We start from the raw sequence: 26,444 nt of genomic DNA on the forward strand, positions 1-26,444 counted from the left end.
AGACAGTAACAGGACATTTGGATAATCATAATTTAATAGGACAAAGTCAGCATGGTTTTATGAAGGGGAAGTCATGTTTGACAAATTTGCTAGAGTTCTTTGAGGAAGTAACATATAGGGTGGATAAAGGGGAACCAGTGGACGTAGTGTATTTAGACTTCCAAAAGGCATTTGACAAGGTGCCACACAAAAGATTATTGCTTAAGATAAAAAATCGCGGGATTGGGGGTGATATTCTGGCATGGATAGAGGATTGGCTATCTAACAGACGGCAGAAAGTTGGGATAAATGGTTCATTCTCACTGGCAATCTGCAACTAGTGCTGTTCCGCAGGGGTCAGTGCTGGGTCCCCAACTCTTTACAATCTATATTAACGATTTGGAGGAGGGGACCGAGTGTAACATATCAAAGTTTGCAGATGATACTAAGATGGGAGGGAAAGTAGTGAGTGAGGAGGACATAAAAAACCTGCAAGGGGACATAGACAGGCTAAGTAAGTGGGCAGAGATTTGGCAGATGGAATACAATACTGGAAAGTGTGAGGTTATGCACTTTGGCAGGAAAAATCGTAGAGCAAGTTATTATCTTAATGGCAAGAAACTGGAAAGTACTGAAGTACAAAGGGATCTGGGGGTCCTGGTGCACGAAACTCAAAAGGTTAGTATGCAGGTGCAGCAAGTGATTAAGAAGGCCAATGGAATGTTGGCTTTCATTGCTAGGGGGATAGAATATAAAAATAGGGAGGTATTGCTTCAGTTGTACAAGGTATTGGTGAGACCGCACCTGGAATACTGCGTACAGTTTTGGTGTCCATACTTAAGAAAAGACATACTTGCTCTCGAGTCAGTACAAAGAAGGTTCACTCGGTTAATCCCGGGGATGAGGGGATGGACATATGAGGAGAGGTTGAGTAGATTGGGACTCTACTCATTGGAGTTCAGAAGAATGAGAGGCGATCTTATTGAAACATATAAGATTGTGAAGGGGTTGGATCGGGTGGATGCGGGGAGGATGTTCCCGATGATGGGTGAAACTAGAACTAGGTGGCATAGTCTTAGAATAAGGGGCTGCTCTTTCAAAACTGAGATGAGGAGGAACTACTTCACTCAGAGGGTGGTAGGTCCATGGAATATGCTGCCCAAAAAAGCTGTAGAAGCTACATCATTACATAAATTTAAAACAGAAATAGACAGTTTCCTAGAAGTAAAGGGAATTAAGGGTTACGGGGAGCGGGCAGGAATTTGGACATGAGTCTAGGTTCGGATCGGTCATGGCCCTGTGGGTAGCGGAGCGGGCCCAGGGGCCGTGTAGCCTGATCCTGCTCCTATTTTGTGTGTCTACTTCTGTTAGATTCAGGAGATGGTTCTGAGATAGTGGATTGGTGGTTAGGATCAGATCAGCCATGATCTTATTGAATGGCGGAGCAGGCTCGAGGGGCCGATTGGCCTACTGCTGCTCCTATTTCTTATGTTCTTATGTTCTTATAATACGATATCTGTTTCTTAAAAACCTCGCACTTGGGGCGATTGGCTCGTAGCCCATGTTCACGTAGTCTAGTGAGCACCTGCTCTAGGTTGGCAAGGTGTTCACTGTCATCTTCACCTGTCACTAGGATGTCGTCCAAGTAACACTGAGTCCCCGGAATCCCTTGCAGGACTTGTTCCATCGCTCTTTGCCATATCGCTGGAGCTGATGCTACTCCGAATACCAGTCGATTATATTGGTAAAGACCTTTGTGAGTGTTTATCGTGAGATACTTCCTACAGGATTCTTCAACCCCCATCTGCAAATATGCTTGTGCTAGGTCAATTTTTGTAAAACGCTTCCCTCCAGATAGTGAGGCAAAAATATCTTCTATCCTCAGGAGAGGATATTGTACTGTGTGAAGGACTGGGTTCACCGTCACCTTGAAGTCCCCACAGATGCGAACCTTCCTTGGCTCCTCAGACTTATTATTTAACGTTTTCTTCATGACAGGAACGATGGGTGTCGCCCACTCGCTCCAGTCTACCTTAGATAACACGCCTGCATTCTCCAGATTCTCCAGCTCTGCCTCGACGGCTGGGCGAATTGCATATGGTACCGGTCTTGCTTTGAAAAACTTGGGAATTGCATTCTCTTCTATTTTTATCGAGGCGGTTAAGCCTTTAAGAGTTCCCAGTTCTTGTTGAAATACCTCTTTGGCGTTAGCTAAGATTTTTGACAATCGTCCAGGTGTGACGTCGTCATCCTTTTTACCAGCCACCGTCAGTGCCTGAATGGAGTGCCAGTCTAAACTTATCTTTCTGATCCATTCACGTCCCAATAACGGTGGTCCACCATCTTGCAGTATGTACAGATACAATTTCTGTATTTCCTTGTCGTTGTATTCGACAGGCACCCTTATTTTCCCTCTGGGGTATACTTTTTGCCCCGTATACGTCTTCAAGACAATGGATGTGTCTTTCAAGGGTATGTGTGAGAATAGCCGCTCGTAGTCTCGTCGATTCATGACGGTCAGGGTTGATCCTGTATCCAATTCCATTTTGACTTGAGACCCTGCTATCGTGAGGGTGACCCAAATGGTTTGGTGATCCTCTTTTGCGATTACGTTGTGAAGTTTGAGACAGCTTAGTCTCTTGTTCCTGGATTCACTATCGCTCATCTGGTCTTCGGAACTACTGTCCGTCATCTTTTGTACTTTCCTGTACTGTTCCTTAGTAGCCTTTTTGTTGTCGTTAGTCTTCTTCCCAGACCTGCAAACTCATGCAATGTGTCCCATCTTTCCGCATTGCCTGCATATTTTGTCCTTGGACCAGCAGTCCTTCTGGTCATGGGTTGTTCTGCCGCAGCGATAACATTTTTCAAATCCCCATGTCATTTCGTGGGTGCCGTATTCCTGTGGCTTTTGCTGTATTTCCGCAGCTCCCCTTGCTGCTGCTTCGTACGATACTGCCACGCTGAAAGCCTTATCTAGCGTCAGCTCTTTCTCTTGAGAGTAACCTCTTCTGGGTTCCTTCACTCAGGAGTCCACAGACAAATTTGTCCCGTAGGATATCTGCTCCGAACTGGCAGTGCTTTGATAGCTTGCGTAGTTCCGTAAGGTAATCAGCATTGCTCTCATCTTTATGCTGATTTCTCCTGTGGAATTTAAATCTTTCTGCTATCAGCAGCGGTGTAGGATTTAGGTGTTCCTGTAGGATATCAACAATTTCGTTAAAACTCTTCGCCATCGGTTTGGCTGGAGTGATTAGGTTCCGCAATAGGCCGTACGTTCTTGCGCCCATTAAGTTTAGTAGTACCGATGCCTTTTTCTCATCGGCTACTTCATTTGCCTTGCAATATACTTCGACTCTTTCCACATACGTGGTCCAGTCTTCTATTGCATTATCGAAGGCAGTGATATTGCCAGTCTTTGGCATCTTGGAAATCTAAGATGGTGCCTCCCGCGCTTTGCCGCCTTCCCTGCTGGATTAAGATGGCGCCTCCTGCGCTTTCTGTCTTCTCCGCTGCTGCTAGCGCTGTTACTGGCATTTTTATGCCTTGATGGTGATGCCCTATGGTCTTCGCGCACTTCCCCCCCCCGCGCTGCTGCTAATGCCGCTCTCCGCGCTTCCCGTGGCAAACTGCAGCTCCTCGCGGCTTTCTGCACTTCTAATTTCTTTTATTTTCCCGTCGTCAGAGCAAACCCTCCGGGACACTTTCCTCCCTCTTCTCGGGTCTGTACGCTGCCTGGCTTCGTAGCACCGGCCGCGACCTGTGTGCTCCACCCTCTCTCTCTCTCTCTTCCCGACAATGCTGCTCGGCCCCGTTGAAAAGCCACCCGATCGAGCTCTAGCCCGCCGCAGCCCAGGAAGGATCAGTGTACTACCTGCCACCAGCCCGATTAGCTGGAACACCATCGACAGGCTAACCAAGCCCCGCTCTCGACAACCTCTCCTGCAAATCTTCAACTCCGATGAATCAGAGGCGGTTGCCCACAGTCGACGCCCGTTTCTTCTGTTCGTTTTTTTTTCTTTCTTTCTTCCTTCTGGCCTCGACCTCTGACAACTTCGCTTCAGGGATGGATCCCCATGAGGTGGTGCAGACTGTAGGTAAGTTCGGATCTGCTCGTCGCCAGTATTATGTCCGTGTGTAATTGAGACACGGACTGCAGGAGTTGGTTATAACAGGTCTTTACTGAGTGGAGACAAACTGGAACTACTATGCAAAAGTTACTACACAGGCTTATATACAGGGGTGGTCACTACTGGTACTGCAGTATACAGGGGCTGCAGAATATAGTTCCTTCTGCAAAGTACATACACTACAAATACAGCCCTAGTTTTTGTAATCTCTCCTCATAATTTAACCCTGGGAGTCCGGGTATCATTCTGGTAAATCTACACTGCACTCCCTCCAAGGCCAATATATCCTTCCTAAGGTGTGGTGCCCAGAACTGCTCACAGTACTCCAGGTGTGGTCTAACCAGGGTTTTGTATAGCTGCAGCATAATTTCTACCCCCTTGTATTCTAGTCCTCTAGATATAAAGACCAGCATTCCATTAGTCTTTTTGATTATTTTCTGTACCTGTTCATGACATTTTAATGATCTATGTACCTGGACCCCCCAAGTCTCTTTGGACCGCCACTGTTTTTAGCTTTTCACCATTTAGAAAGTACCCTGTTCGATCCTTTTTAGGTCCAAAGTGGATGACCTCACACTTGCCTACATTGAAATCCATTTGCCACAGTTTTGCCCATTCACTTAATCTATCGATATCCCTTTGTAATTTTATGCTTCCATCTACACGGCCTACAATGTCACCTATCTTTGTGTCATCAGCAAATTTGGATATATGACTTTCTATGCCATCATCTAAGTCGTTAATAAATACGGTGAATATTTGAGGCCCCAGCACAGATCCCTGCGGGATACCACTAGTCACATCCTGCCAATTAGAGTACCTGCCCATTATCCCTACTCTCTGTCTCCTGCCGCTCAGCCAATTTCCTAACCAGGCCAATAATTTGCCCTCAATTCCATGGGCTTCTACCTTAGTTAACAGTCTCTTATGTGGAACTTTATCAAATGCCTTCTGAAGTCCATATCAATAACATCCATAGACATTCCCCTGCCCACTACTTCAGTCACCTCCTCAAAAAATTCAATCAGGTTCGTCAGGCAAGACCTACCTTTCACAAATCCATGCTGACTCTCTCTGATCAACTGAAAATTTTCTAGGTGTTCAGTCACCCTATCCTTAATTATAGACTCTAGCAATTTCCCAACAACAGATGTTAGGCTAACTGGTCTATAATTCCCTGGTTTCCCCCTCTCACCTTTCTTAAATAGCAGAGTGACATGTGTAATTTTTCAATCTAAAGGAATGGTTCCTGAATCGAGAGAACTTTGGAAGATTATAGTTAGGGCATCTGCAATGTGCTCACCTACTTCCTTTGAAACCCAGGGATGGAAACCATCTGACCCTGGGGATTTGTCACTCTTTCATGCCATTTTCTTCATTACTGTTATTTTACTTACATTAATTTTATCGCGTCCCTGTCCCCGATTCAATATTAGTTTCCTTGGGATTTCCGGCATGCTCTACTGTAAATACTGACGCAAAGTAATTATTCAACATGTCCACCATTTCCTTATTATCATTGACAATATAACCACTTTCAGTTTTTAAGTGGCCAACATTGTTCCTGACCGCCCTCTTTTTCCTAATATAATTGTAAAAATTCTTTGTGTTGATTTTGATATCCCTTGCAACTTTCTTTTCAATACTCCCTTTTTGTAGCTCTTACTATCTGTTTTGTGACCCTTGGCTGTTCTTTGTATCTTTCCCATTCGCCAAGATCTGTGCTATTTTTTGCATTTTTGTATGCTTTTTCTTTTAGTTTTATGCTGTTCCTTACCTCTTTAGTTGTCCATGGCTGTTTTTAATGGCAAGTCGAGCTCTTGTCCCTTGGGATATAAACTGGTTCTGTATCACCTTAAATTCTTTTTTGAACATCTTCCACTGATCTTCTGTCATTTTACCCATTAACAGATTTGGCCAGTTTACTGTGGACAGTCTCAGCCTCATCCCTTTGAAGTCGGCCTTACCTAAATCTGGAATCTTAGTAGCTGTTTCGCGTTTCTCCCTTTCAAACGCTAATTTGAACTCAATCATGTTATGATCGCTATTGGATAAATGTTCACGCTCCGTTAGGCTGTTAACTAAATCCAGCTCATTACTCATTACTAAATCTGATATGGCTTGCTCCCTTGTTGCCTCTAGGACATATTGTTGCAGAAAACTATCCTAAACACACTCAAGAAATTCACTACCTTTCTGACGGGCTAGTCTGCTTATTCCAATCTATATGAAAATTAAAATCCCCCACTAAAACCACTCTGCCTTTACTACACGCTTGTCTAATCTCTGCATTTATACAATCTAGCATTTCACAGCTGCTACCAGGGGGGCCTATACACAACTCCCACTACAGTCTTAAATCCTTTCCTATTTCTTAATTCTACCCATAAAGTCTCCACTGCCTGCTTACCTCTCGTTATATCCTCTCTTATCAATGAAGTGATGTCATCCCTAATCACTAAAGCTACTCCTTCCCCCTCTGTCATTTTCCCTATCTTTCCTGTAGACCTTATAACCTGGTATATTTAGTTCCCAGTCCTGACCGTCTTGCAGCCATGTCTCAGCAATGGCTACCATGTCATACCCTCCAATTTGAATTTGCGGGTGAAAGGGAATGATTCACTCCTGTCTGGTACTGTATGGCCTGTGTGTGTCTCAATGTCAGCTCCTGTACAGGTACTGTACATAGTGGGTAAAAGGGATCGATTCACTCCCATCTGGTACTGTACAATGCTTGTGTGTCTCAGTGCCAGCTCTTGTTCAGGTACAGTACATAGCGGATAAAAGGGAACGATTCACTCTCGTCTAGTAATGTACGACCCTTGTGTGTCTCAGTGTCACCTCCTATACATGTACAGTACACAGCAGATAAAAGGGAATGATTTACTCTTCACTCAGAGCGACCAACATCTAAAACCCTCTGGAGGGCTAGGCCGTACCGAGTGGCGTTATTCAGGGCTGTGAGGTGGCGATGGGGATTGGGGGAGGGGCTGTGAGGGGGGATTGGGGGAGGGGCTGCGAGGGGGGATTGGGGGAGGGGCTGTGAGGGGGGGCTGTGAGGGGGGATTGGGGGAGGGGCTGTGAGGGGGGATTGGGGGAGGGGCTGTGAGGGGGGATTGGGGGAGGGGCTGTGAGGGGGGATTGGGGGAGGGGCTGTGAGGGGGGATTGGGGGAGGGGCTGTGAGGGGGGATTGGGGGAGGGGCTGTGAGGGGGATTGGGGAGGGGCTGTGAGGGGGATTGGGGAGGGGCTGTGGGGGGGATTGGGGGAGGGGCTGTGGGGGGGATTGGGGGGCGGGGCTGTGGGGGGGATTGGGGGAGGGGCTGTGAGGGGGGATGGGGAGGGGCTGTGAGGGGGGATTGGGGGAGGGGCTGTGAGGGGGATGGGGAGGGGCTGTGAGGGGGATTGGGGAGGGGCTGTGGGGGGGATTGGGGAGGGGCTGTGGGGGGGATTGGGGGGGATTGGGGGCGGGGCTGTGGGGGGGATTGGGGAGGGGCTGTGAGGGGGATTGGGGAGGGGCTGTGAGGGGGATTGGGGAGGGGCTGTGGGGGGATTGGGGGAGGGGCTGTGAGGGGGCATTGGGGAGGGGCTGTGAGGGGGCATTGGGGGAGGGGCTGAGGGGGGATTGGGGAGGGGCTGTGGGGGGGATTGGGGGAGGGGCTGTGAGGGGGGATTGGGGAAGGGGCTGTGAGGGGGGATTGGGGGAGGGGCTGTGAGGGGGGATTGGGGGAGGGGCTGTGAGGGGGGATGGGGAGGGGCTGTGAGGGGGGATTGGGGGAGGGGCTGAGGGGGGATTGGGGAGGGGCTGTGGGGGGGCTTGGGGGAGGGGCTGTGAGGGGGGATTGGGGGAGGGGCTGTGAGGGGGGATTGGGGAAGGGGCTGTGAGGGGGGATTGGGGGAGGGGCTGTGAGGGGGGATTGGGGGAGGGGCTGTGAGGGGGGATGGGGGAGGGGCTGTGAGGGGGGATTGGGGGAGGGGCTGTGGGGGGATGGGGGAGGGATTGGGGGAGGGGCTGTGGGGGGGATTGGGGGAGCGGCTGTGAAGGGGCATTGGGGGATGGTCTTCCTTTATGCTCAATGTCTGTTTACATTATTTCAGGATTGTTTGCCGCACGGATAGGGCTAACGGGGAGATTACAGACTCAGTGACAGTGAGCGTCCAGGAGGAAGGGCGGTCCAACCAGAGGTTCTCCTTTCTGGTAAGTCACAGCTTTCATATTATCTGTGACACACAGTGTGATATTCTGTAATACACACAGGGACACTATTCCCTATAACACACGGTGTGATATTCTGTAATACACACAGGGACACTATTCCCTGTAACACACAGTGTGATATTCTGTAATACACACAGGGACACTATTCCCTATAACACACGGTGTGATATTCTGTAATACACACAGGGACACTATTCTCTAACACGGTGTGATATTCTGTAATACACACTGGGACACTATTCCCTGTAACACACAGTGTGATATTCTGTAATACACACAGGGACACTATTCTCTAACACGGTGTGATATTCTGTAATACACACTGGGACACTATTCTCTAACACGGTGTGATATTCTGTAATACACACAGGGACACTATTCCCTATAACACACGGTGTGATATTCTGTAATACACACAGGGACACTATTCTCTAACACGGTGTGATATTCTGTAATACACACTGGGACACTATTCCCTGTAACACACGGGGTGATATTCTGTAATACACACAGGGACACTATTCCCTGTAACACACAGTGTGATATTCTGTAATACACACAGGGACACTATTCTCTAACACGGTGTGATATTCTGTAATACACACTGGGACACTATTCCCTGTAACATATGGTGTGATATTCTGTAATATACACAGGGACACTATTCCCTATAACACACGGTGTGATATTCTGTAATATACACAGGGATGCTATTCCATGTAACACACGGTGTGATATTCTGTAATATACACAGTGATGCTATTCCATGTAACACACGGTGTGATATTCTGTAATACACACAGGGACACTATTCTCTGTAACACATGGTGTGATATTCTGTAATACACACAGGGACACTATTCCCTGTAACACACGGTGTGACATTCTGTAATACACACAGGAACACTATTCCCTGTGACATACAGTTTGATATTCTGTAATACACACAGGGACACGGTGCGTTATTCTGTAATACACACAGGGACACTATTTCCTGTAACACACGGTGTGATATTCTGTAATATACACAGGGACACTATTCCCTGTAATACACGGTGTGGTATTCTGTAATACACACAGGGACACTATTCCCAGTAACGCATGTTTTTTTTAAATTCATTGATGGGATGTGGGCATCGCTGGCTGGCTAGGCCTGCATTTAGTGCCCACCCCTAATTGCCCTTGAGAAGATGGCGGTGAGCCGCCTTCTTGAACCGCTGCAGTCCATATGGTGTAGGTACACCCACAATGCTGTTAGGAGGGGAGTTCCAGGATTTTGGCCCAACGACAGTGAAGGAACGGCGATACAGGTCCAAGTCAGGATGGTGTGTGGCTTGGAGGGGAACTTGTAGGTGGTGATGTTCCCATGCGTCTGCTGCCCTTGTCCTTCTAAGTGGTAGAGGTCGCGGGTTTGGAAGGTGCTGTTGAAGGAGCTTTGGCGAGTTGCTGCAGTGCATCTTGTAGATGGTACACACTGCAGCCACAGTGCGCCGGTGGTGGAGGGAGTGAATGTTGAAGGTGGTGGATGGAGTGCCAATCAAGCGGGCTGCTTTATCCTGAATGGTGTCGAGCTTCTTGAGTGTTGTTGGAGCTGCACTCATCCAGGCAAGTGATATTCTGTAATACACACAGGGCCAGGGACACTATTCTCTGTAACCACGCTATGATATTCTGTAATACACACAGTATTCTGCCCTCGCAACGCGATCCTATGCAGAGCTAGACAGATAGCGAACAACTTGATATCTTCCCGTAAAATCACAAGGCTTGACTTTTCTTGTAACGCTTTATTGAAAGATTCTTATTGTAAAACTGAAATACAACACAGAAATGGAAGCACACATTAGTATACAAACGCATAACTGATATGTATACACAAATTTAGGTACGCCTGAGCAACACAGTACATTTGGCAATGAATATACATTTAGCAAACTGGAAGGCATTCTCTTTAAATTAGCCCTGTACATAGTTTATCAAAATGCAGCTACTAGTTAACCAGCGAGACAGAGAAAAGTTACAACTAAACATTTTCTACAACATACAGTGTACACTAATCATCTATAGCATTCTAAATACTCACAGACAAATAATTTCCAAGACTCAAGCATGGGGGCAATACAACTGAGGAGCACCATGGCACAGGTCCTGTTCCAACGGAGACTCCACGAGGACTGGGCTAGCAGTCCCGTGGGGAGCGTGATGACCTCATCACGCTCGGGGTTGTGACGTCATCACGTTTGCCGGTCGTTGCGTCGCTGGCCGTTGGGGCCGAAGTCGGGAGCGGGAGCTGGAGGCCAGGCTGAGCCGGTGCTTGCCGCGGGAGCGGAAGATAGCGTCGCTCCCGGCGGCTGATGGATGCGGCCGAAGACGCTGGGCCGGGCTGTGCCGGCGGCCTTTCTGGAGGGCCGAGTCGGGCCGGCAGCCGCCTCACGCACGTCACGTCGTATGTGACGTGACGTCAGCACGCTAAGGCGCGTCTTAAAGGGGCAATGGCCCTAAAGGTAAGTTAAAGGGGCAACGGCCCTAACAGGTAAGTTATACATATATAAGTAGGTTATGTACATACGGTAAGGTTAAGTTAGAGGGAGAGACAGCACACACAGGGACACTATTCCCTGTAACATACGGTATGATATTCTGTAATACACGCAGGGACACTATTCCCAGTAACACACGGTGTGATATTCTGTAATACACACAGGGACACTATTCTCTGTAACACACGGTGTGATATTCTGTAATACACACAGGGTCACTATTCCTTGTAACACACGGTGTGATATTCTGTAATACACACAGGGACACTATTCTCTGTAAAACATGGTGTGATATTCTGTAATACACACAGGGTCACTATTCCTTGTAACACATGGTGTGATATTCTGTAATACACATAGGGATACTATTCCCAGTAACACACGGTGTGATATTCTGTAATACACACAGGGACACTATTCCCAGTAACACACGGTGTGATATTCTGTAATACACACAGGGTCACTATTCCTTGTAACACATGGTGTGATATTCTGTAATACACATAGGGATACTATTCCCAGTAACACACGGTGTGATATTCTGTTATACACACAGGGACACTATCCCCAGTAACACACGGTGTGATATTCTGTAATACACACAGGGACACTATTCTCTGTAACACATGGTGTGATATTCTGTAATACACATAGGGATACTATTCCCAGTAACACACGGTGTGATATTCTGTAATACACACAGGGTCACTATTCCATGTAACACATGGTGTGATATTCTGTAATACACATAGGGATACTATTCCCAGTAACACACGGTGTGATATTCTGTAATACACACAGGGCCACTATTCCTTGTAACACATGGTGTGATATTCTGTAATACACACAGGGACACTATTCTCTGTAACACATGGTGTGATATTCTGTAATACACATAGGGACACTATTCCCAGTAACACACGGTGTGATATTCTGTAATACACACAGGGTCACTATTCCATGTAACACGGTGTGATATTCTGTAATACACATAGGGACACTATTCCTTGTAACACACGGTGTGATATTCTGTAATACACACAGGGTCACTATTCCCAGTAACACACGGTGTGATATTCTGTAATACACATAGGGATACTATTCCCAGTAACACACGGTGTGATATTCTGTAATACACACAGGGTCACTATTCCTTGTAACACACGGTGTGATATTCTGTAATACACACAGGGTCACTATTCCTTGTAACACACGGTGTGATATTCTGTAATACACATTGGGATACTATTCCCAGTAACACACGGTGTGATATTCTGTGATACACACAGGGTCACTATTCCTTGTAACACACGGTGTGATATTCTGTAATACACACAGGGTCACTATTCCTTGTAACACACGGTGTGATATTCTGTAATACACATTGGGATACTATTCCCAGTAACACACGGTGTGATATTCTGTGATACACACAGGGTCACTATTCCTTGTAACACATGGTGTGATATTCTGCAAATACGCAGGGACACTATTCCCAGTAACACACGGTGTGATATTCTGTAATACACACAGGGACACTATTCCCTGTAACACATCGTATAATATATGCATCATCACTAGTTCGTGTTGAAAAGGATACAACTGTTTGATTGCGCTACCTGGGAAACTCTCGCCCTCTGTGAATACAAAGGTTGGTGATCGAGCAACAGAGGAATGAGCTCAGACTGTGTTCCCCTAGAGCAGTGGGACAGATTGGAAAGTCTGATAGAAACACTGGTGAGGATATGCACACACACATTCTGTTGGTCATTAGGGCCTGGCCTATATCTGACCAGATGAAGTTAAGCAGAAGTGAGAACAAAAAGGATAGAAACTTTGGGATCCTGAATGAAGCAGTAGAAGATTGTTCTCCCAGCAGAAAATTGGAACTGTAGAGAGGAGCTAATAGTTATAGAGGGAGTAAGATTGTAACAGCGGAAATCTTACATAACCGTTGCAAAAGATTTGTGTGGGGCGTAGAGAGCAGGAGAAGTGTACAATCAGACATCGGAGGTCATGGACTGGCCCACAATAAATCACAGACTAATAGAAGAGAGGATGTAATAGCAGCAGCGACGGGGGATTGATGAGAGTAAAAAGCAAGACAGACATGCAGGAAGCGTTAAAAAAGGAAGTTTCTGAGCAGCAGTATGTGGAGATAATTATTCGAGTCAAGGTAACACTGTTATATCACAGAGTGAGGAAGAATGCGTAAATAATGATAAATAGTCAAAAAGCATTTCATTTCAGATAAGGACAATAGATGTTTTGAAGGAAAGAAAATGAGCATTAGCAGTGCTCCTTTACACCAGGAAGTGTCAGTACTTCACAGCAGTGCGAGGATGGAATTTACAGACATTCAATTAGTAATGTGCCAATTGAAAGACAAGTTCCACCCAGATTGCTCAAGAAGACATTCTTTTTAAACTGTATATAATCTCTCTTCCCTGGATTATAAAGAAAACCGGAAATAATTCTAAATGAGAGCGCTAGTTTAAACAGGGAGGAGTATTGTGCAGACATGGATTAGCAAATGGCATTAGCGATCCAGAAAGCTTGGAAAACTTCAATATCTGATGACACATCGATTAGATTCCAGCCTGTAACTCGCTCCCGGGTATCTGTTAATCTATGTATAAACCCCCCGATTAGATTCCAGCCTGTAACTCACTCCCGGGTATCTGTTATTCTATGTATAAACCCCCCGATTAGATTCCAGCCTGTAACTCACCCCCGGGTATCTGTTATTCTATGTATAAACCCCCGAACCCATCGATTAGATTCCAGCCTGTAACTCACTCCCGGGTATCTGTTATTCTATGTATAAACCCCCCGATTAGATTCCAGCCTGTAACTCACTCCCGGGTATCTGTTATTCTATGTATAAACCCCCCGAACCTCCCGATTAGATTCCAGCCTGTAACTCACTCCCGGGTATCTGTTATTCTATGTATAAACCCCCCGAACCTCCCGATTAGATTTCAGCCTGTAACTCACTCCCGGGTATCTGTTATTCTATATATAAACCCCCCGATTAGATTCCAGCCTGTAACTCACTCCCGGGTATCTGTTATTCTATGTATAAACCCCCCGATTAGATTCCAGCCTGTAACTCACTCCCGGGTATCTGTTATTCTATGTATAAACCCCCCGAACCTCCCGATTAGATTCCAGCCTGTAACTCACTCCCGGGTATCTGTTATTCTATGTATAAACCCCCCGAACCTCCCGATTAGATTTCAGCCTGTAACTCACTCCCGGGTATCTGTTATTCTATAGAAAAACCCCCCGATTAGATTCCAGCCTGTAACTCACTCCCGGGTATCTGTTATTCTATGTATAAACCCCCCGATTAGATTCCAGCCTGTAACTCACTCCCGGGTATCCGTTGTTCTATACATGAACCCCTCAATTAGATTTTCGAATGTAACTCACTCCTGCATATTCTATCTGAAGCCTTTGTTTGATTCAATCCTATTGTTAATTCTGAAGCTATTTCTGCTTAAAGCTTCAATTCTTTAAACGAGTTATTGAAATGATTTGTGAAGCCTAGCTAGTAGAAGATACTGTGTGGTTTGCTGCAGTTTGTCTATCTCCCTGAAGCTGATTGGAGCCCTGCCCTGTGGGATGTGTGGACTGAACGGTTTCCAGAAGGGGTCCGGTCCGACATGGTCTTCACTGGAGACTGAAGGGAGCCAGAGCATGTACTTCGGCAAAGTCAAAGGCAGAAGCATTCCGTGCAAATCCCACAGTAACCCAGGGCAACAGGAAACATCTGGTCACTGAACTAAGGAGAAATCCTGTCTTACGCCAGCTCTTGAAAAGGGAATTGTTTTATTGTCTGAGCATTGTAAACTATCCTGCAGGATTCTGTCTGCTCCTGTAGGCTGCAGAATCCATGACTGAGTGTGGGAGTTTGATAAGGAGAAGACTGATGGTGAATGTTTCACAGGCAGTCACATTCAAGGCCTGGGCATCAGACTCAGTGACTTTATCTAAAAAAAAGTCCCACTGATGGTGTGTGTGTGTGTAATGCCCATTGATGGTTGTGTGTGTGTGCAATGGACATTGATGGTGTGTGTGTAATGTCCATTGATAGTGTGTGTGTGGAATGTCCATTGATGGTGTGTGTGTGTAATGTCCATTGATGGTGTGTGTGTGGAATGTCCATTGATGGTGTGTGTGTGGAATGTCTATTGATGGTGTGTGTGTGTAATGTCCATTGATGGTGTGTGTGTGGAATGTCTATTGATGGTGTGTGTGTGCAATGTCCATTGATGGTGTTTGTGTGTAATGTCCATTGATAGTGTGTGTGTGGAATGTCCATTGATGGTGTGTGTGTGGAATGTCCATTGATGGTGTGTGTGTGTAATGTCCATTGATGGTGTGTGTGTGTAATGTCTATTGATGGTGTGTGTGTGTAATGTCTATTGATGGTGTGTGTGTGGAATGTCTATTGATGGTGTGTGTGTGGAATGTCCATTGATGATGTGTGTGTGTAATGTCCACTGATGGTGTGTGGAATGTCCATTGATGGTGTGTGTGTGGAATGTCCATTGATGGTGTGTGTGTGGAATGTCCATTGATGGTGTGTGTGTGTAATGTCTATTGATGGTGTGTGTGTGGAATGTCTATTGATGGTGTGTGTGTGGAATGTCCATTGATGGTGTGTGTGTGTGTAATGTCCACTGATGGTGTGTGGAATGTCCATTGATGGTGTGTGTGTGGAATGTCCATTGATGGTGTGTGTGTGTAATGTCCATTGATGGTGTGTGTGTGTAATGTCTATTGATGGTGTGTGTGTGGAATGTCTATTGATGGTGTGTGTGTGGAATGTCCATTGATGGTGTGTGTGTGTAATGTCCACTGATGGTGTGTGGAATGTCCATTGATGGTGTGTGTGTGGAATGTCTATTGATGGTGTGTGTGTGTAATGTCCATTGATGTATGTGTGGAATGTCTATTGATGGTGTGTGTGTGCAATGTCCATTGATGGTGTTTGTGTGGAAAGTCCATTGATGGTGTGTGTGTGTAATGTCTATTGATGGTGCGTGTGTGGAATGTCTATTGATGGTGTGTGTGTGTAATGTCCATTGATGGTGTGTGTGTGGAATGTCCATTGATGGTGTGTGTGTGAAATGTCCATTGATGATGTGTGTGTGGAATATCTATTGATTGTGTGTGTGGAATGTCCATTGATGGTGTGAGTGTGGAATGTCCATTGATGGTGTGTGTGTGTGGAATGTCCATTGATGGTGTGTGTGTGGATTGTCCATTGATGGTGTGTGTGTGGAATGTCCATTGATGGTGTGTGTGTGTGGAATGTCCATTGGTGGTGTGTGTGTGTGTGGAATGTTCATTGATGGTGTGTATATGGAATGTCCATTGATGGTGTGTGTGTGGAATGTCCATTGATGGTGTGTGTGTGGAATGTCCATTGATGGTGTGTGTGTGGAATGTCCATTGATGGTGTGTGTGTGGAATGTCCATTGATGGTGTGTGTGTGTAATGTCCATTGATGGTGTGTGGAATGTCCATTGATGGTGTGTGTGTGGAATGTCCATTGATGGTGTGTGTGTGGAATGTCTATTGATGGTGTGTGTGTGTAATGTCCATTGATGGTGTGTGTGTGGAATGTCTATTGATGGTGTGTGTGTGCAATGTCCATTGATGGTGTTTGTGTGGAAAGTCCATTGATGGTGTGTGTGTGATGCCTATTGATTGTGTGTGTGGAATGTCCATTGATGGTGTGTGTGTGGAATGTCCATTGATGGTGTGTGTGTGTGGAATGTCCATTGATGGTGTGTGTGTGGAATGTCCATTGATGGTGTGTGTGTGGAATGTCCATTGATGGTGTGCGTGTGGAATGTCCATTGATGGTGTGTGTGTGGAATGTCCATTGGTGGTGTGTGTGTGTGTGGAATCTTCATTGATGGTGTGTATGTGGAATGTCCATTGATGGTGTGTGTGTGGAATGTCCATTGATGGTGTGTGTGTGTGGAATGTCCATTGATGGTGTGTGTGTGGAATGTCCATTGATGGGGTGTGTGTGGAATGTCCATTGATGGGATGTGTGTGGAATGTCCATTGATGGTGTGTGTGTGGAATGTCCATTGATGGTATGTGTGTGGAATGTCCATTGATGGTGTGTGTGTGGAATGTTCATTGATGGTGTGTGTGTGTGGCATGTCCATTGATGGTGTGTGTGTGGCATGTCCATTGGTGGTGTGTGTGTGTGTGGAATGCAAATTGATGGTGTGTGTGTGTGTAATGTCCATTGATGGTGTGTGTGTGGCATGTCCATTGATGCTGTGTGTGTGTGTTTGGCATGTCCATTGATGGTGGGTGTATATGTGTAATGTCCATTCATGGTGTTTGTGTGGAATGTCCATTGATGGTGTGTGTGTGGAATGTCCTTTGATGGGGTGTGTGTGTGTGTAATGTCCATTGATGGTGTGTGTGTGTGGAATGTCCATTGATGGAGTGTGTGGAATGTCCATTGATGGTGTGTGTGTGGAATGTCCATTGGTGGTGTGTGTGTGGAATGTCCATTGGTGGTGTATGTGTGGAATGTCCATTGGTGGTGTGTGTGGAATGTCCATTGGTGGTGTGTGTGTGGAATGTCCATTGGTGGTGTGTGTGTGTAATGTCAATTGGTGGTGTGTGTGTGTAATGTCAATTGGTGGTGTGTGTGTGGAAAGTCCATTGATGATGTGTGTGTGTGTAATGTCCATTGATGGTGTGTGTGTTGTGTCCAATGATGGTGTGTGTGTAATGTCCACTGATGGTGTGTGTGTGTAATGTCCATTGATGGCATGTGTGTGTGTGATATCCATTAATGGCGTGTGTGTGTGGAATGTCCATTGATGGTGTGTGTGTGGAATGTCCATTGATGGTGTGTGTGTGTAATGTTCATTGATGGTGTGTGTATAATGTCCATCAATGGTGTGTGTGTGTGTGTGGATTGTGTGTGGATTGTCCATTGATGGTGTGTGTGTGTGTGTCATGTCCATTGATGGCGTGTTTGTAATGTCCATCGATTGCGTGTGTGTGTAATGTCCATTGATGGTGTGTGTGTGGAACGTCCATTGATGGTGTGTGGAATGTCCATTGATGGTGTGTGGAATGTCCATTGATGTGTGTGTGGAATGTCCATTGATGTGTGTGTGGAATGTCCATTGATAGTGTGTGGCATGTCCATTGATGATGTGTGGAATGTCCATTGATGGTGTGTGGAATGTCCATTGATGGTGTGTGTGTGGAATGCCCATTGACGGCGTGTGTGTGGAATGTGCATTGATGATGTGTGTGTGTGTGTAATGTCCATTGATGGCGTGTGTGTGTAATGTCCACTGATGGTGTGTGTGCCTGTAATGTCCATTGACCGTGTGTGTGTGTAATGTGCATTGATGGTGTCTGTGTGTGTGCAATGCCAATTGATGGTGCGTGTGTGTGTAATGTTCATTGATGGTGCGTGTGTAATGTCATTGATGTCCATCAAAGGTGTATATGTGTAATGTCCATTGATGGTGTGTATGTGGAATGTCAATTGATGGTGTGTATATATGTGTAATGCCCATTGCTGGTGTGTGTGTGTGGAAAAAGTCCATTGATGCTGTGTGTGTGTGGATTGTCCATTGATGGTGTGTGTGTGGATTGTCCATTGATGCCGTGTGTGTGGAATGTCCATTGCTGGTGTGTGTGTGTGTAATGTCCATTGATGGTGTGCGTGTGTCTGTAATGTCCATTGATGGTGTGTGTAATGTCCATTGATGGTGTGTGTAATGTCCATTGATGGTGTGTGTAATGTCCATTGATGGTGTGTGTAATGTCCATTGATGGTGTGTGTAATGTCCATTGGTGGTGTGTGTAATGTCCATTGATGGTGTGTGTAATGTCCACCGACGGTGTGTGTGTGAAATGTCCACTGACGGGTTGTGTGTGGAATGTCCACTGACGGGGTGCGTGTGGAATGTCCATTGACGGTGTGTGTGTGGAATGTCCATTGATGGTGTGTGTGTGGACTGTCCATTGATGGTGTTTGTGTGGAATATCCATTGATGATGTGTGTGTAAAGTCCATTTGATGGTGTGTGTGTGTGTGGAATGTCCATTGATGGTGTGTGTGTGGAATGTCCATTGATGGTGTGTGTGTGTGTGTGGAATGTCCATTGATTGTGTGTGTGTGTGTGGAATGTTCATTGATGGTGTGTGTGTGGAATGTCCATTGATGGTGTGTGTGTGGAATGTCCATTGATGGTGTGTGTGTGGAATGTCCATTGATGGTGTGTGTGTGGAATGTCCATTGGTGGTGTGTGTGTGGAATGTCCATTGATGGTGTGTGTGTGGAATGTCCATTGGTGGTGGTGTGTGTGGATTGTCCATTGGTGGTGTGTGTGTGGAATGTCCATTGGTGGTATGTGTGTGGAATGTCCATTGACGGTGTGTGTGTGTAATGTCTATTGACGGTGTGTGTGTGTAATGTCCATTGACGGTGTGTGTGTGTAATGTCCATTGACGGTGTGTGTGTGTCATGTCCATTGACTGTGTGTTTGTAATATCCATTGACGGTGTGTGTATGGGATGTCCATTGACGGTGTGTGTGTGTGTAATGTCCATTGACGGTGTGTGTGTGGAATGTCCATTGGTGGTGTGTGTGGAATGTCCATTGGTGGTGTGTGTGTGGAATGTCCATTGGTGGTGTGTGTGTGGAATGTCCATTGGTGGTGTGTGTGTGGAATGTCCATTGGTGGTGTGTGTGTGTGGAATGTCCATTGGTGGTGTGTGTGTGTGGAATGTCCATTGGTGGTGTGTGTGTGGAATGTCCATTGATTGTGTGTGTAATGTCCATTGATCGCATGTGTGTGTGATGTCCATTGATGGCATGTGTGGGTGATGTCCATTGATGGCATGTGTGTGTGATGTCCATTGATGGCATGTGTGTGTGATTTCCATTGTTGGCGTGTGTGTGTAATGTCCACTAATGATGTGTGTGCCTGTAATGTCAATTGACGGTGTGTGTGTGTAATGTCCATTGATGGTGTGTGTGTGTGTGGCATGTCCATTGATGGTGTGTGTGTGTGTCATGTCCATTGATGGTGTGTGTGTGTGGAATGTCCATTGGATGGTGTGTTTGCGTGGAGTGTCCATTGATGGTGTGTGTGTGTCTGTAATGTCCATTGATGGTGTCTGTAATGTCCATTGATGGTGTCTGTAATGTCCATTGATGGTGTGTGTAATGTCCATTGATGGTGTGTGTAATGTCCATTGATGGTGTGTGTAATGTCCACCGACGGTGTGTGTGTGTAATGTCAACTGACGGGTTGTGTGTGGAATGTCCACTGATGGTGTGTGTGTGGAATGTTCATTGATGGTGTGTGTGTGGAATGTCCATTGATGGTGTATCTGTGGACTGTCCATTGATGGTGTGTGTGTGTGTGGCATGTCCATTGATGGTGTGTGTGTGTGTTTGGCATGTCCATTGAAGTGTGTGTGTGTGGAATGTCCATTGATGGTGGGTGTGTGTGGACTGTCCATTGATGGTGTGTGTGTGGAATGTCCATTGGTGGTGTGTGTGTGGAATGTCCATTGACGGTGTGTGTGTGTGTGTAATGTCCATTGATGGTGTGTGTGTGTAATGTCCATTGATGGTGTGTGTGTGTAATATCCATTGATGGTGTGTGTGTGTAATGTCCATTGATGGTGTGTGTGTGGAATGTCCATTGATGGTGTGTGTGTGTAATGTCCATTGATGGTGTGTGTGTGGAACGTCCATTGGTGCTGTGTGTGTGGAATGTCTATTGGTGGTGTGTGTGTGGAATGTCCACTGGTATTATGTGTGTGTAATGTCCATTGACGGTGTGTGTGTGGAATGTCCATTGACGGTGTGTGTGTGTAATGTCCATTGGTGGTGTGTGTGTGCAATGTCCATTGACGGTGTGTGTGTGTGTAATGTCCATTGATGGTGTGTGTGTGTGTAATGTCCATTGACGGTGTGTGTGTGTGTAATGTCCATTGGTGGTGTGTGTGTGCAATGTCCATTGACGGTGTGTGTGTGTGTAATGTCCATTGATGGTGTGTGTGTGCAATGTCCATTGACGGTGTGTGTGTGTGTAATGTCCATTGATGGTGTGCGTGTGTCTGTAATGTCCATTGATGGTGTGTGTAATGTCCATTGATGGTGTGTGTAATGTCCATTGATGGTGTGTGTAATGTCCATTGATGGTGTGTGTAATGTCCATTGATGGTGTGTGTAATGTCCATTGGTGGTGTGTGTAATGTCCATTGATGGTGTGTGTAATGTCCACCGACGGTGTGTGTGTGAAATGTCCACTGACGGGTTGTGTGTGGAATGTCCACTGACGGGGTGCGTGTGGAATGTCCATTGACGGTGTGTGTGTGGAATGTCCATTGATGGTGTGTGTGTGGACTGTCCATTGATGGTGTTTGTGTGGAATATCCATTGATGATGTGTGTGTAAAGTCCATTTGATGGTGTGTGTGTGTGTGGAATGTCCATTGATGGTGTGTGTGTGGAATGTCCATTGATGGTGTGTGTGTGTGTGTGGAATGTCCATTGATGGTGTGTGTGTGTGTGTGGAATGTTCATTGATGGTGTGTGTGTGGAATGTCCATTGATGGTGTGTGTGTGGAATGTCCATTGATGGTGTGTGTGTGGAATGTCCATTGATGGTGTGTGTGTGGAATGTCCATTGGTGGTGTGTGTGTGGAATGTCCATTGATGGTATGTGTGTAGAATGTCCATTGGTGGTGGTGTGTGTGGATTGTCCATTGGTGGTGTGTGTGTGGAATGTCCATTGGTGGTATGTGTGTGGAATGTCCATTGACGGTGTGTGTGTGTAATGTCTATTGACGGTGTGTGTGTGTAATGTCCATTGACGGTGTGTGTGTGTAATGTCCATTGACGGTGTGTGTGTGTCATGTCCATTGACTGTGTGTTTGTAATGTCCATTGACGGTGTGTGTATGGGATGTCCATTGACGGTGTGTGTGTGTGTAATGTCCATTGACGGTGTGTGTGTGGAATGTCCATTGGTGGTGTGTGTGGAATGTCCATTGGTGGTGTGTGTGTGGAATGTCCATTGGTGGTGTGTGTGTGGAATGTCCATTGGTGGTGTGTGTGTGGAATGTCCATTGGTGGTGTGTGTGTGTGGAATGTCCATTGGTGGTGTGTGTGTGGAATGTCCATTGATTGTGTGTGTAATGTCCATTGATCGCATGTGTGTGTGATGTCCATTGATGGCATGTGTGGGTGATGTCCATTGATGGCATGTGTGTGTGATGTCCATTGATGGCATGTGTGTGTGATTTCCATTGTTGGCGTGTGTGTGTAATGTCCACTAATGATGTGTGTGCCTGTAATGTCAATTGACGGTGTGTGTGTGTAATGTCCATTGATGGTGTGTGTGTGTGTGGCATGTCCATTGATGGTGTGTGTGTGTGTCATGTCCATTGATGGTGTGTGTGTGTGGAATGTCCATTGGATGGTGTGTTTGCGTGGAGTGTCCATTGATGGTGTGTGTGTGTCTGTAATGTCCATTGATGGTGTCTGTAATGTCCATTGATGGTGTCTGTAATGTCCATTGATGGTGTGTGTAATGTCCATTGATGGTGTGTGTAATGTCCATTGATGGTGTGTGTAATGTCCACCGACGGTGTGTGTGTGTAATGTCAACTGACGGGTTGTGTGTGGAATGTCCACTGATGGTGTGTGTGTGGAATGTTCATTGATGGTGTGTGTGTGGAATGTCCATTGATGGGTGTATCTGTGGACTGTCCATTGATGGTGTGTGTGTGTGTGGCATGTCCATTGATGGTGTGTGTGTGTGTTTGGCATGTCCATTGAAGTGTGTGTGTGTGGAATGTCCATTGATGGTGGGTGTGTGTGGACTGTCCATTGATGGTGTGTGTGTGGAATGTCCATTGGTGGTGTGTGTGTGGAATGTCCATTGACGGTGTGTGTGTGTGTGTAATGTCCATTGATGGTGTGTGTGTGTAATGTCCATTGATGGTGTGTGTGTGTAATATCCATTGATGGTGTGTGTGTGTAATGTCCATTGATGGTGTGTGTGTGGAATGTCCATTGATGGTGTGTGTGTGTAATGTCCTTTGATGGTGTGTGTGTGTGGAACGTCCATTGGTGCTGTGTGTGTGGAATGTCTATTGGTGGTGTGTGTGTGGAATGTCCACTGGTATTATGTGTGTGTAATGTCCATTGACGGTGTGTGTGTGGAATGTCCATTGACGGTGTGTGTGTGTAATGTCCATTGGTGGTGTGTGTGTGCAATGTCCATTGACGGTGTGTGTGTGTGTAATGTCCATTGATGGTGTGTGTGTGTGTAATGTCCATTGACGGTGTGTGTGTGTGTAATGTCCATTGGTGGTGTGTGTGTGCAATGTCCATTGACGGTGTGTGTGTGTGTAATGTCCATTGATGGTGTGTGTGTGCAATGTCCATTGACGGTGTGTGTGTGTGTAATGTCCATTGATGGTGTGTGTGTGTGTAATGTCCATTGACGGTGTGTGTGTCATGTCCTTTGATTGTGTGTGTGTAATATCCATTGACGGTGTGTGTGTGTAATGTCCATTGGTGGTGTGTGTGTGGAATGTCCATTGATGGTGTGTGCGTGTAATGTCCATTAATGGTGTGTGTAATGTACATTGATGGTGTGTGTGTGTGTAATGTCCATTGACGGTGTGTGTGTCATGTCCTTTGATTGTGTGTGTGTAATGTCCATTGACGGTGTGTGTGTGTAATGTCCATTAATGGTGTGTATATGTGTGTGTGTGGAATATCCATTGATGGTGTGTGTGTGTAATGTCCATTGATGCTGTGTGTGTGGAATATGCATTGGTGGTGTGTGTGTATAATGTCCATTGATGGTTTGTGTGTGTAATGTCCATTGATGGTGTGTGTGTGGAATGTCCATTGGTGGTGTGTGTGTGGAAAGTCCATTGATGGTGTGTGTGTGTGTGTGGAATGTCCATTGATGGTGTGTGTGTGGAATGTCCATTGGTGGTGTGTGTGTGGAATGTCCATTGGTGGTGTGTGTGTGGAATGTCCATTGATGGTGTGTGTGTGGATTGTCCATTGGTGGTGGTGTGTGTGGAATGTCCATTGGTGGTGTGTGTGTGGAATGTCCATTGATGGTCTGTTTTTGTGGAATGTCCATTGGTGGTGTGTGTTTGGAATGTCCATTGATGGTGTGTGTGTGTAATGTCCATTGATGGTGTGTGTGTGTAATGTCCATTGACCGTGTGTGTGTGTAATGTCCATTGACGGTGTGTGTGTGTGTAATGTCCATTGACGGTGTGTGTGTGTGTAATGTCCATTGACTGTGTGTGTGTGTGTAATGTCCATTGACTGTGTGTATGTGTAATGTCCATTGACGGTGTGTGTGTCATGTCCATTGACTGTGTGTGTGTAATATCCATTGACGGTGTGTGTGTGGGATGTCCATTGACGGTGTGTGTGTGTAATGTCCATTAATGGTGTGTGTAATGTACATTGATGGTGTGTGTGTGTAATGTCCATTGACGGTGCCTGTGTGTGTAATGTCCATTGACGGTGTGTGTGTGTAATGTCCATTAATGGTGTGTGCATGTGTGTCTGTGTGGAATATCCATTGATGGTGTGTGTGTGTAATGTCCATGGATGGTGTGCGTGTGTGGAATGTCCATTGATGGTGTGTGTGTGTAATGTCCATTGATGGTGTGTGTGTGGAATGTCCATTGGTGGTGTGTGTGTGGAATGTCCATTGGTGGTGTGTGTGTGGAATGTCCATTGGTGGTGTGTGTGTGGAATGTCCATTGGTGGTGTGTGTGTGGAATGTCCATTGGTGGCGTGTGTGTGGAATGTCCATTGGTGGTGTGTGTGTGGAATGTCCATTGATTGTGTGTGTGTGTGTAATGTCCATTAATGGTGTGTGTGTGTGGACTGTCCATTGATGGTGTGTGTGTGGAATGTCCATTCATGGTGTGTGTGTGCAATGTTCATTGATGGTGTTTGTGTGTAATGTCCATTGATGGTGTGTGAGTGGAATGTCCATTGGTGGTGTGTGTGTGGAATGTCCATTGATGATGTGTGTGTAAAGCCCATTTGATGGTGTGTGTATGTAAAGCCTATTTGATAGTGTGTGTGTGTAATGTCCATTGATGGTGTGTGTGTGGAATGTCCATTAATGGTGTGTGTGTGGAATGTCCATTGGTGGTGTGTGTGTGGAATGTCCATTGGTGGTGTGTGTGTGGCATGTCCATTGGTGGTGTGTGTGTGTAATGTCCATTGACGGTGTGTGTGTGTAATGTCCATTAATGGTGTGTGTGTGGAATATGCATTGGTGGTGTGTGTGTATAATGTCCATTGATGGTGGGTGTGTGTAATGTCCATTGATGGTGTGTGTGTGTAATGTCCATTGGTGGTGTGTGTGTGGAATGTCCATTGATGGTGTGTGTGTGTAATGTCCATTGATGGTGTGTGTGTGGAATGTCCATTGATGGTGTGTGTGTGTAATGTCCATTGATGCTGTGTGTGTGGAATATGCATTGGTGGTGTGTGTGTATAATGTCCATTGATGGTTTGTGTGTGTAATGTCCATTGATGGTGTGTGTGTGGAATGTCCATTGGTGGTGTGTGTGTGGAAAGTCCATTGATGGTGTGTGTGTGTGTGTGTGGAATGTCCATTGATGGTGTGTGTGTGGAATGTCCATTGATGGTGTGTGTGTGGAATGTCCATTGGTGGTGTGTGTGTGGAATGTCCATTGATGGTGTGTGTGTGGATTGTCCATTGGTGGTGGTGTGTGTGGAATGTCCATTGGTGGTGTGTGTGTGGAATGTCCATTGATGGTCTGTTTTTGTGGAATGTCCATTGGTGGTGTGTGTTTGGAATGTCCATTGATGGTGTGTGTGTAATGTCCATTGATGGTGTGTGTGTGTAATGTCCATTGACCGTGTGTGTGTGTAATGTCCATTGACGGTGTGTGTGTGTGTAATGTCCATTGACGGTGTGTGTGTGTGTAATGTCCATTGACTGTGTGTGTGTGTAATGTCCATTGACTGTGTGTATGTGTAATGTCCATTGACGGTGTGTGTGTCATGTCCATTGACTGTGTGTGTATAATATCCATTGACGGTGTGTGTGTGGGATGTCCATTGACGGTGTGTGTGTGTAATGTCCATTAATGGTGTGTGTAATGTACATTGATGGTGTGTGTGTGTAATGTCCATTGACGGTGCCTGTGTGTGTAATGTCCATTGACGATGTGTGTGTGTAATGTCCATTAATGGTGTGTGTATGTGTGTCTGTGTGGAATATCCATTGATGGTGTGTGTGTGTAATGTCCATTGATGGTGTGTGTGTGTGGAATGTCCATTGATGGTGTGTGTGTGTAATGTCCATTGATGGTGTGTGTGTGGAATGTCCATTGGTGGTGTGTGTGTGGAATGTCCATTGGTGGTGTGTGTGTGGAATGTCCATTGGTGGTGTGTGTGTGGAATGTCCATTGGTGGTGTGTGTGTGGAATGTCCATTGGTGGCGTGTGTGTGGAATGTCCATTGATGGTGTGT

The 26,444-nt window shown here is 46.0% G+C and overlaps 1 protein-coding gene across 1 annotated transcript in view; it reads left to right on the top strand.

Moving 5' to 3' along the window:
* The window catches only part of plxnd1 (plexin D1), a 447,766-nt gene that overhangs the window by 254,960 nt on the left and 166,362 nt on the right, over positions 1-26,444 (top strand). The window contains exon 12 of the mRNA XM_086001196.1: positions 8,204-8,303. Within this exon, the coding sequence (XP_085857322.1) occupies positions 8,204-8,303 (100 nt within the window). The remainder of the gene's footprint in view (positions 1-8,203; positions 8,304-26,444) is intronic.

This window comes from Somniosus microcephalus, chromosome 11 (assembly GCF_052327205.1).
Source record: "Somniosus microcephalus isolate GS21.2 chromosome 11, FLI_Smic_1.0, whole genome shotgun sequence".
Lineage (NCBI taxonomy): Eukaryota > Metazoa > Chordata > Chondrichthyes > Squaliformes > Somniosidae > Somniosus > Somniosus microcephalus.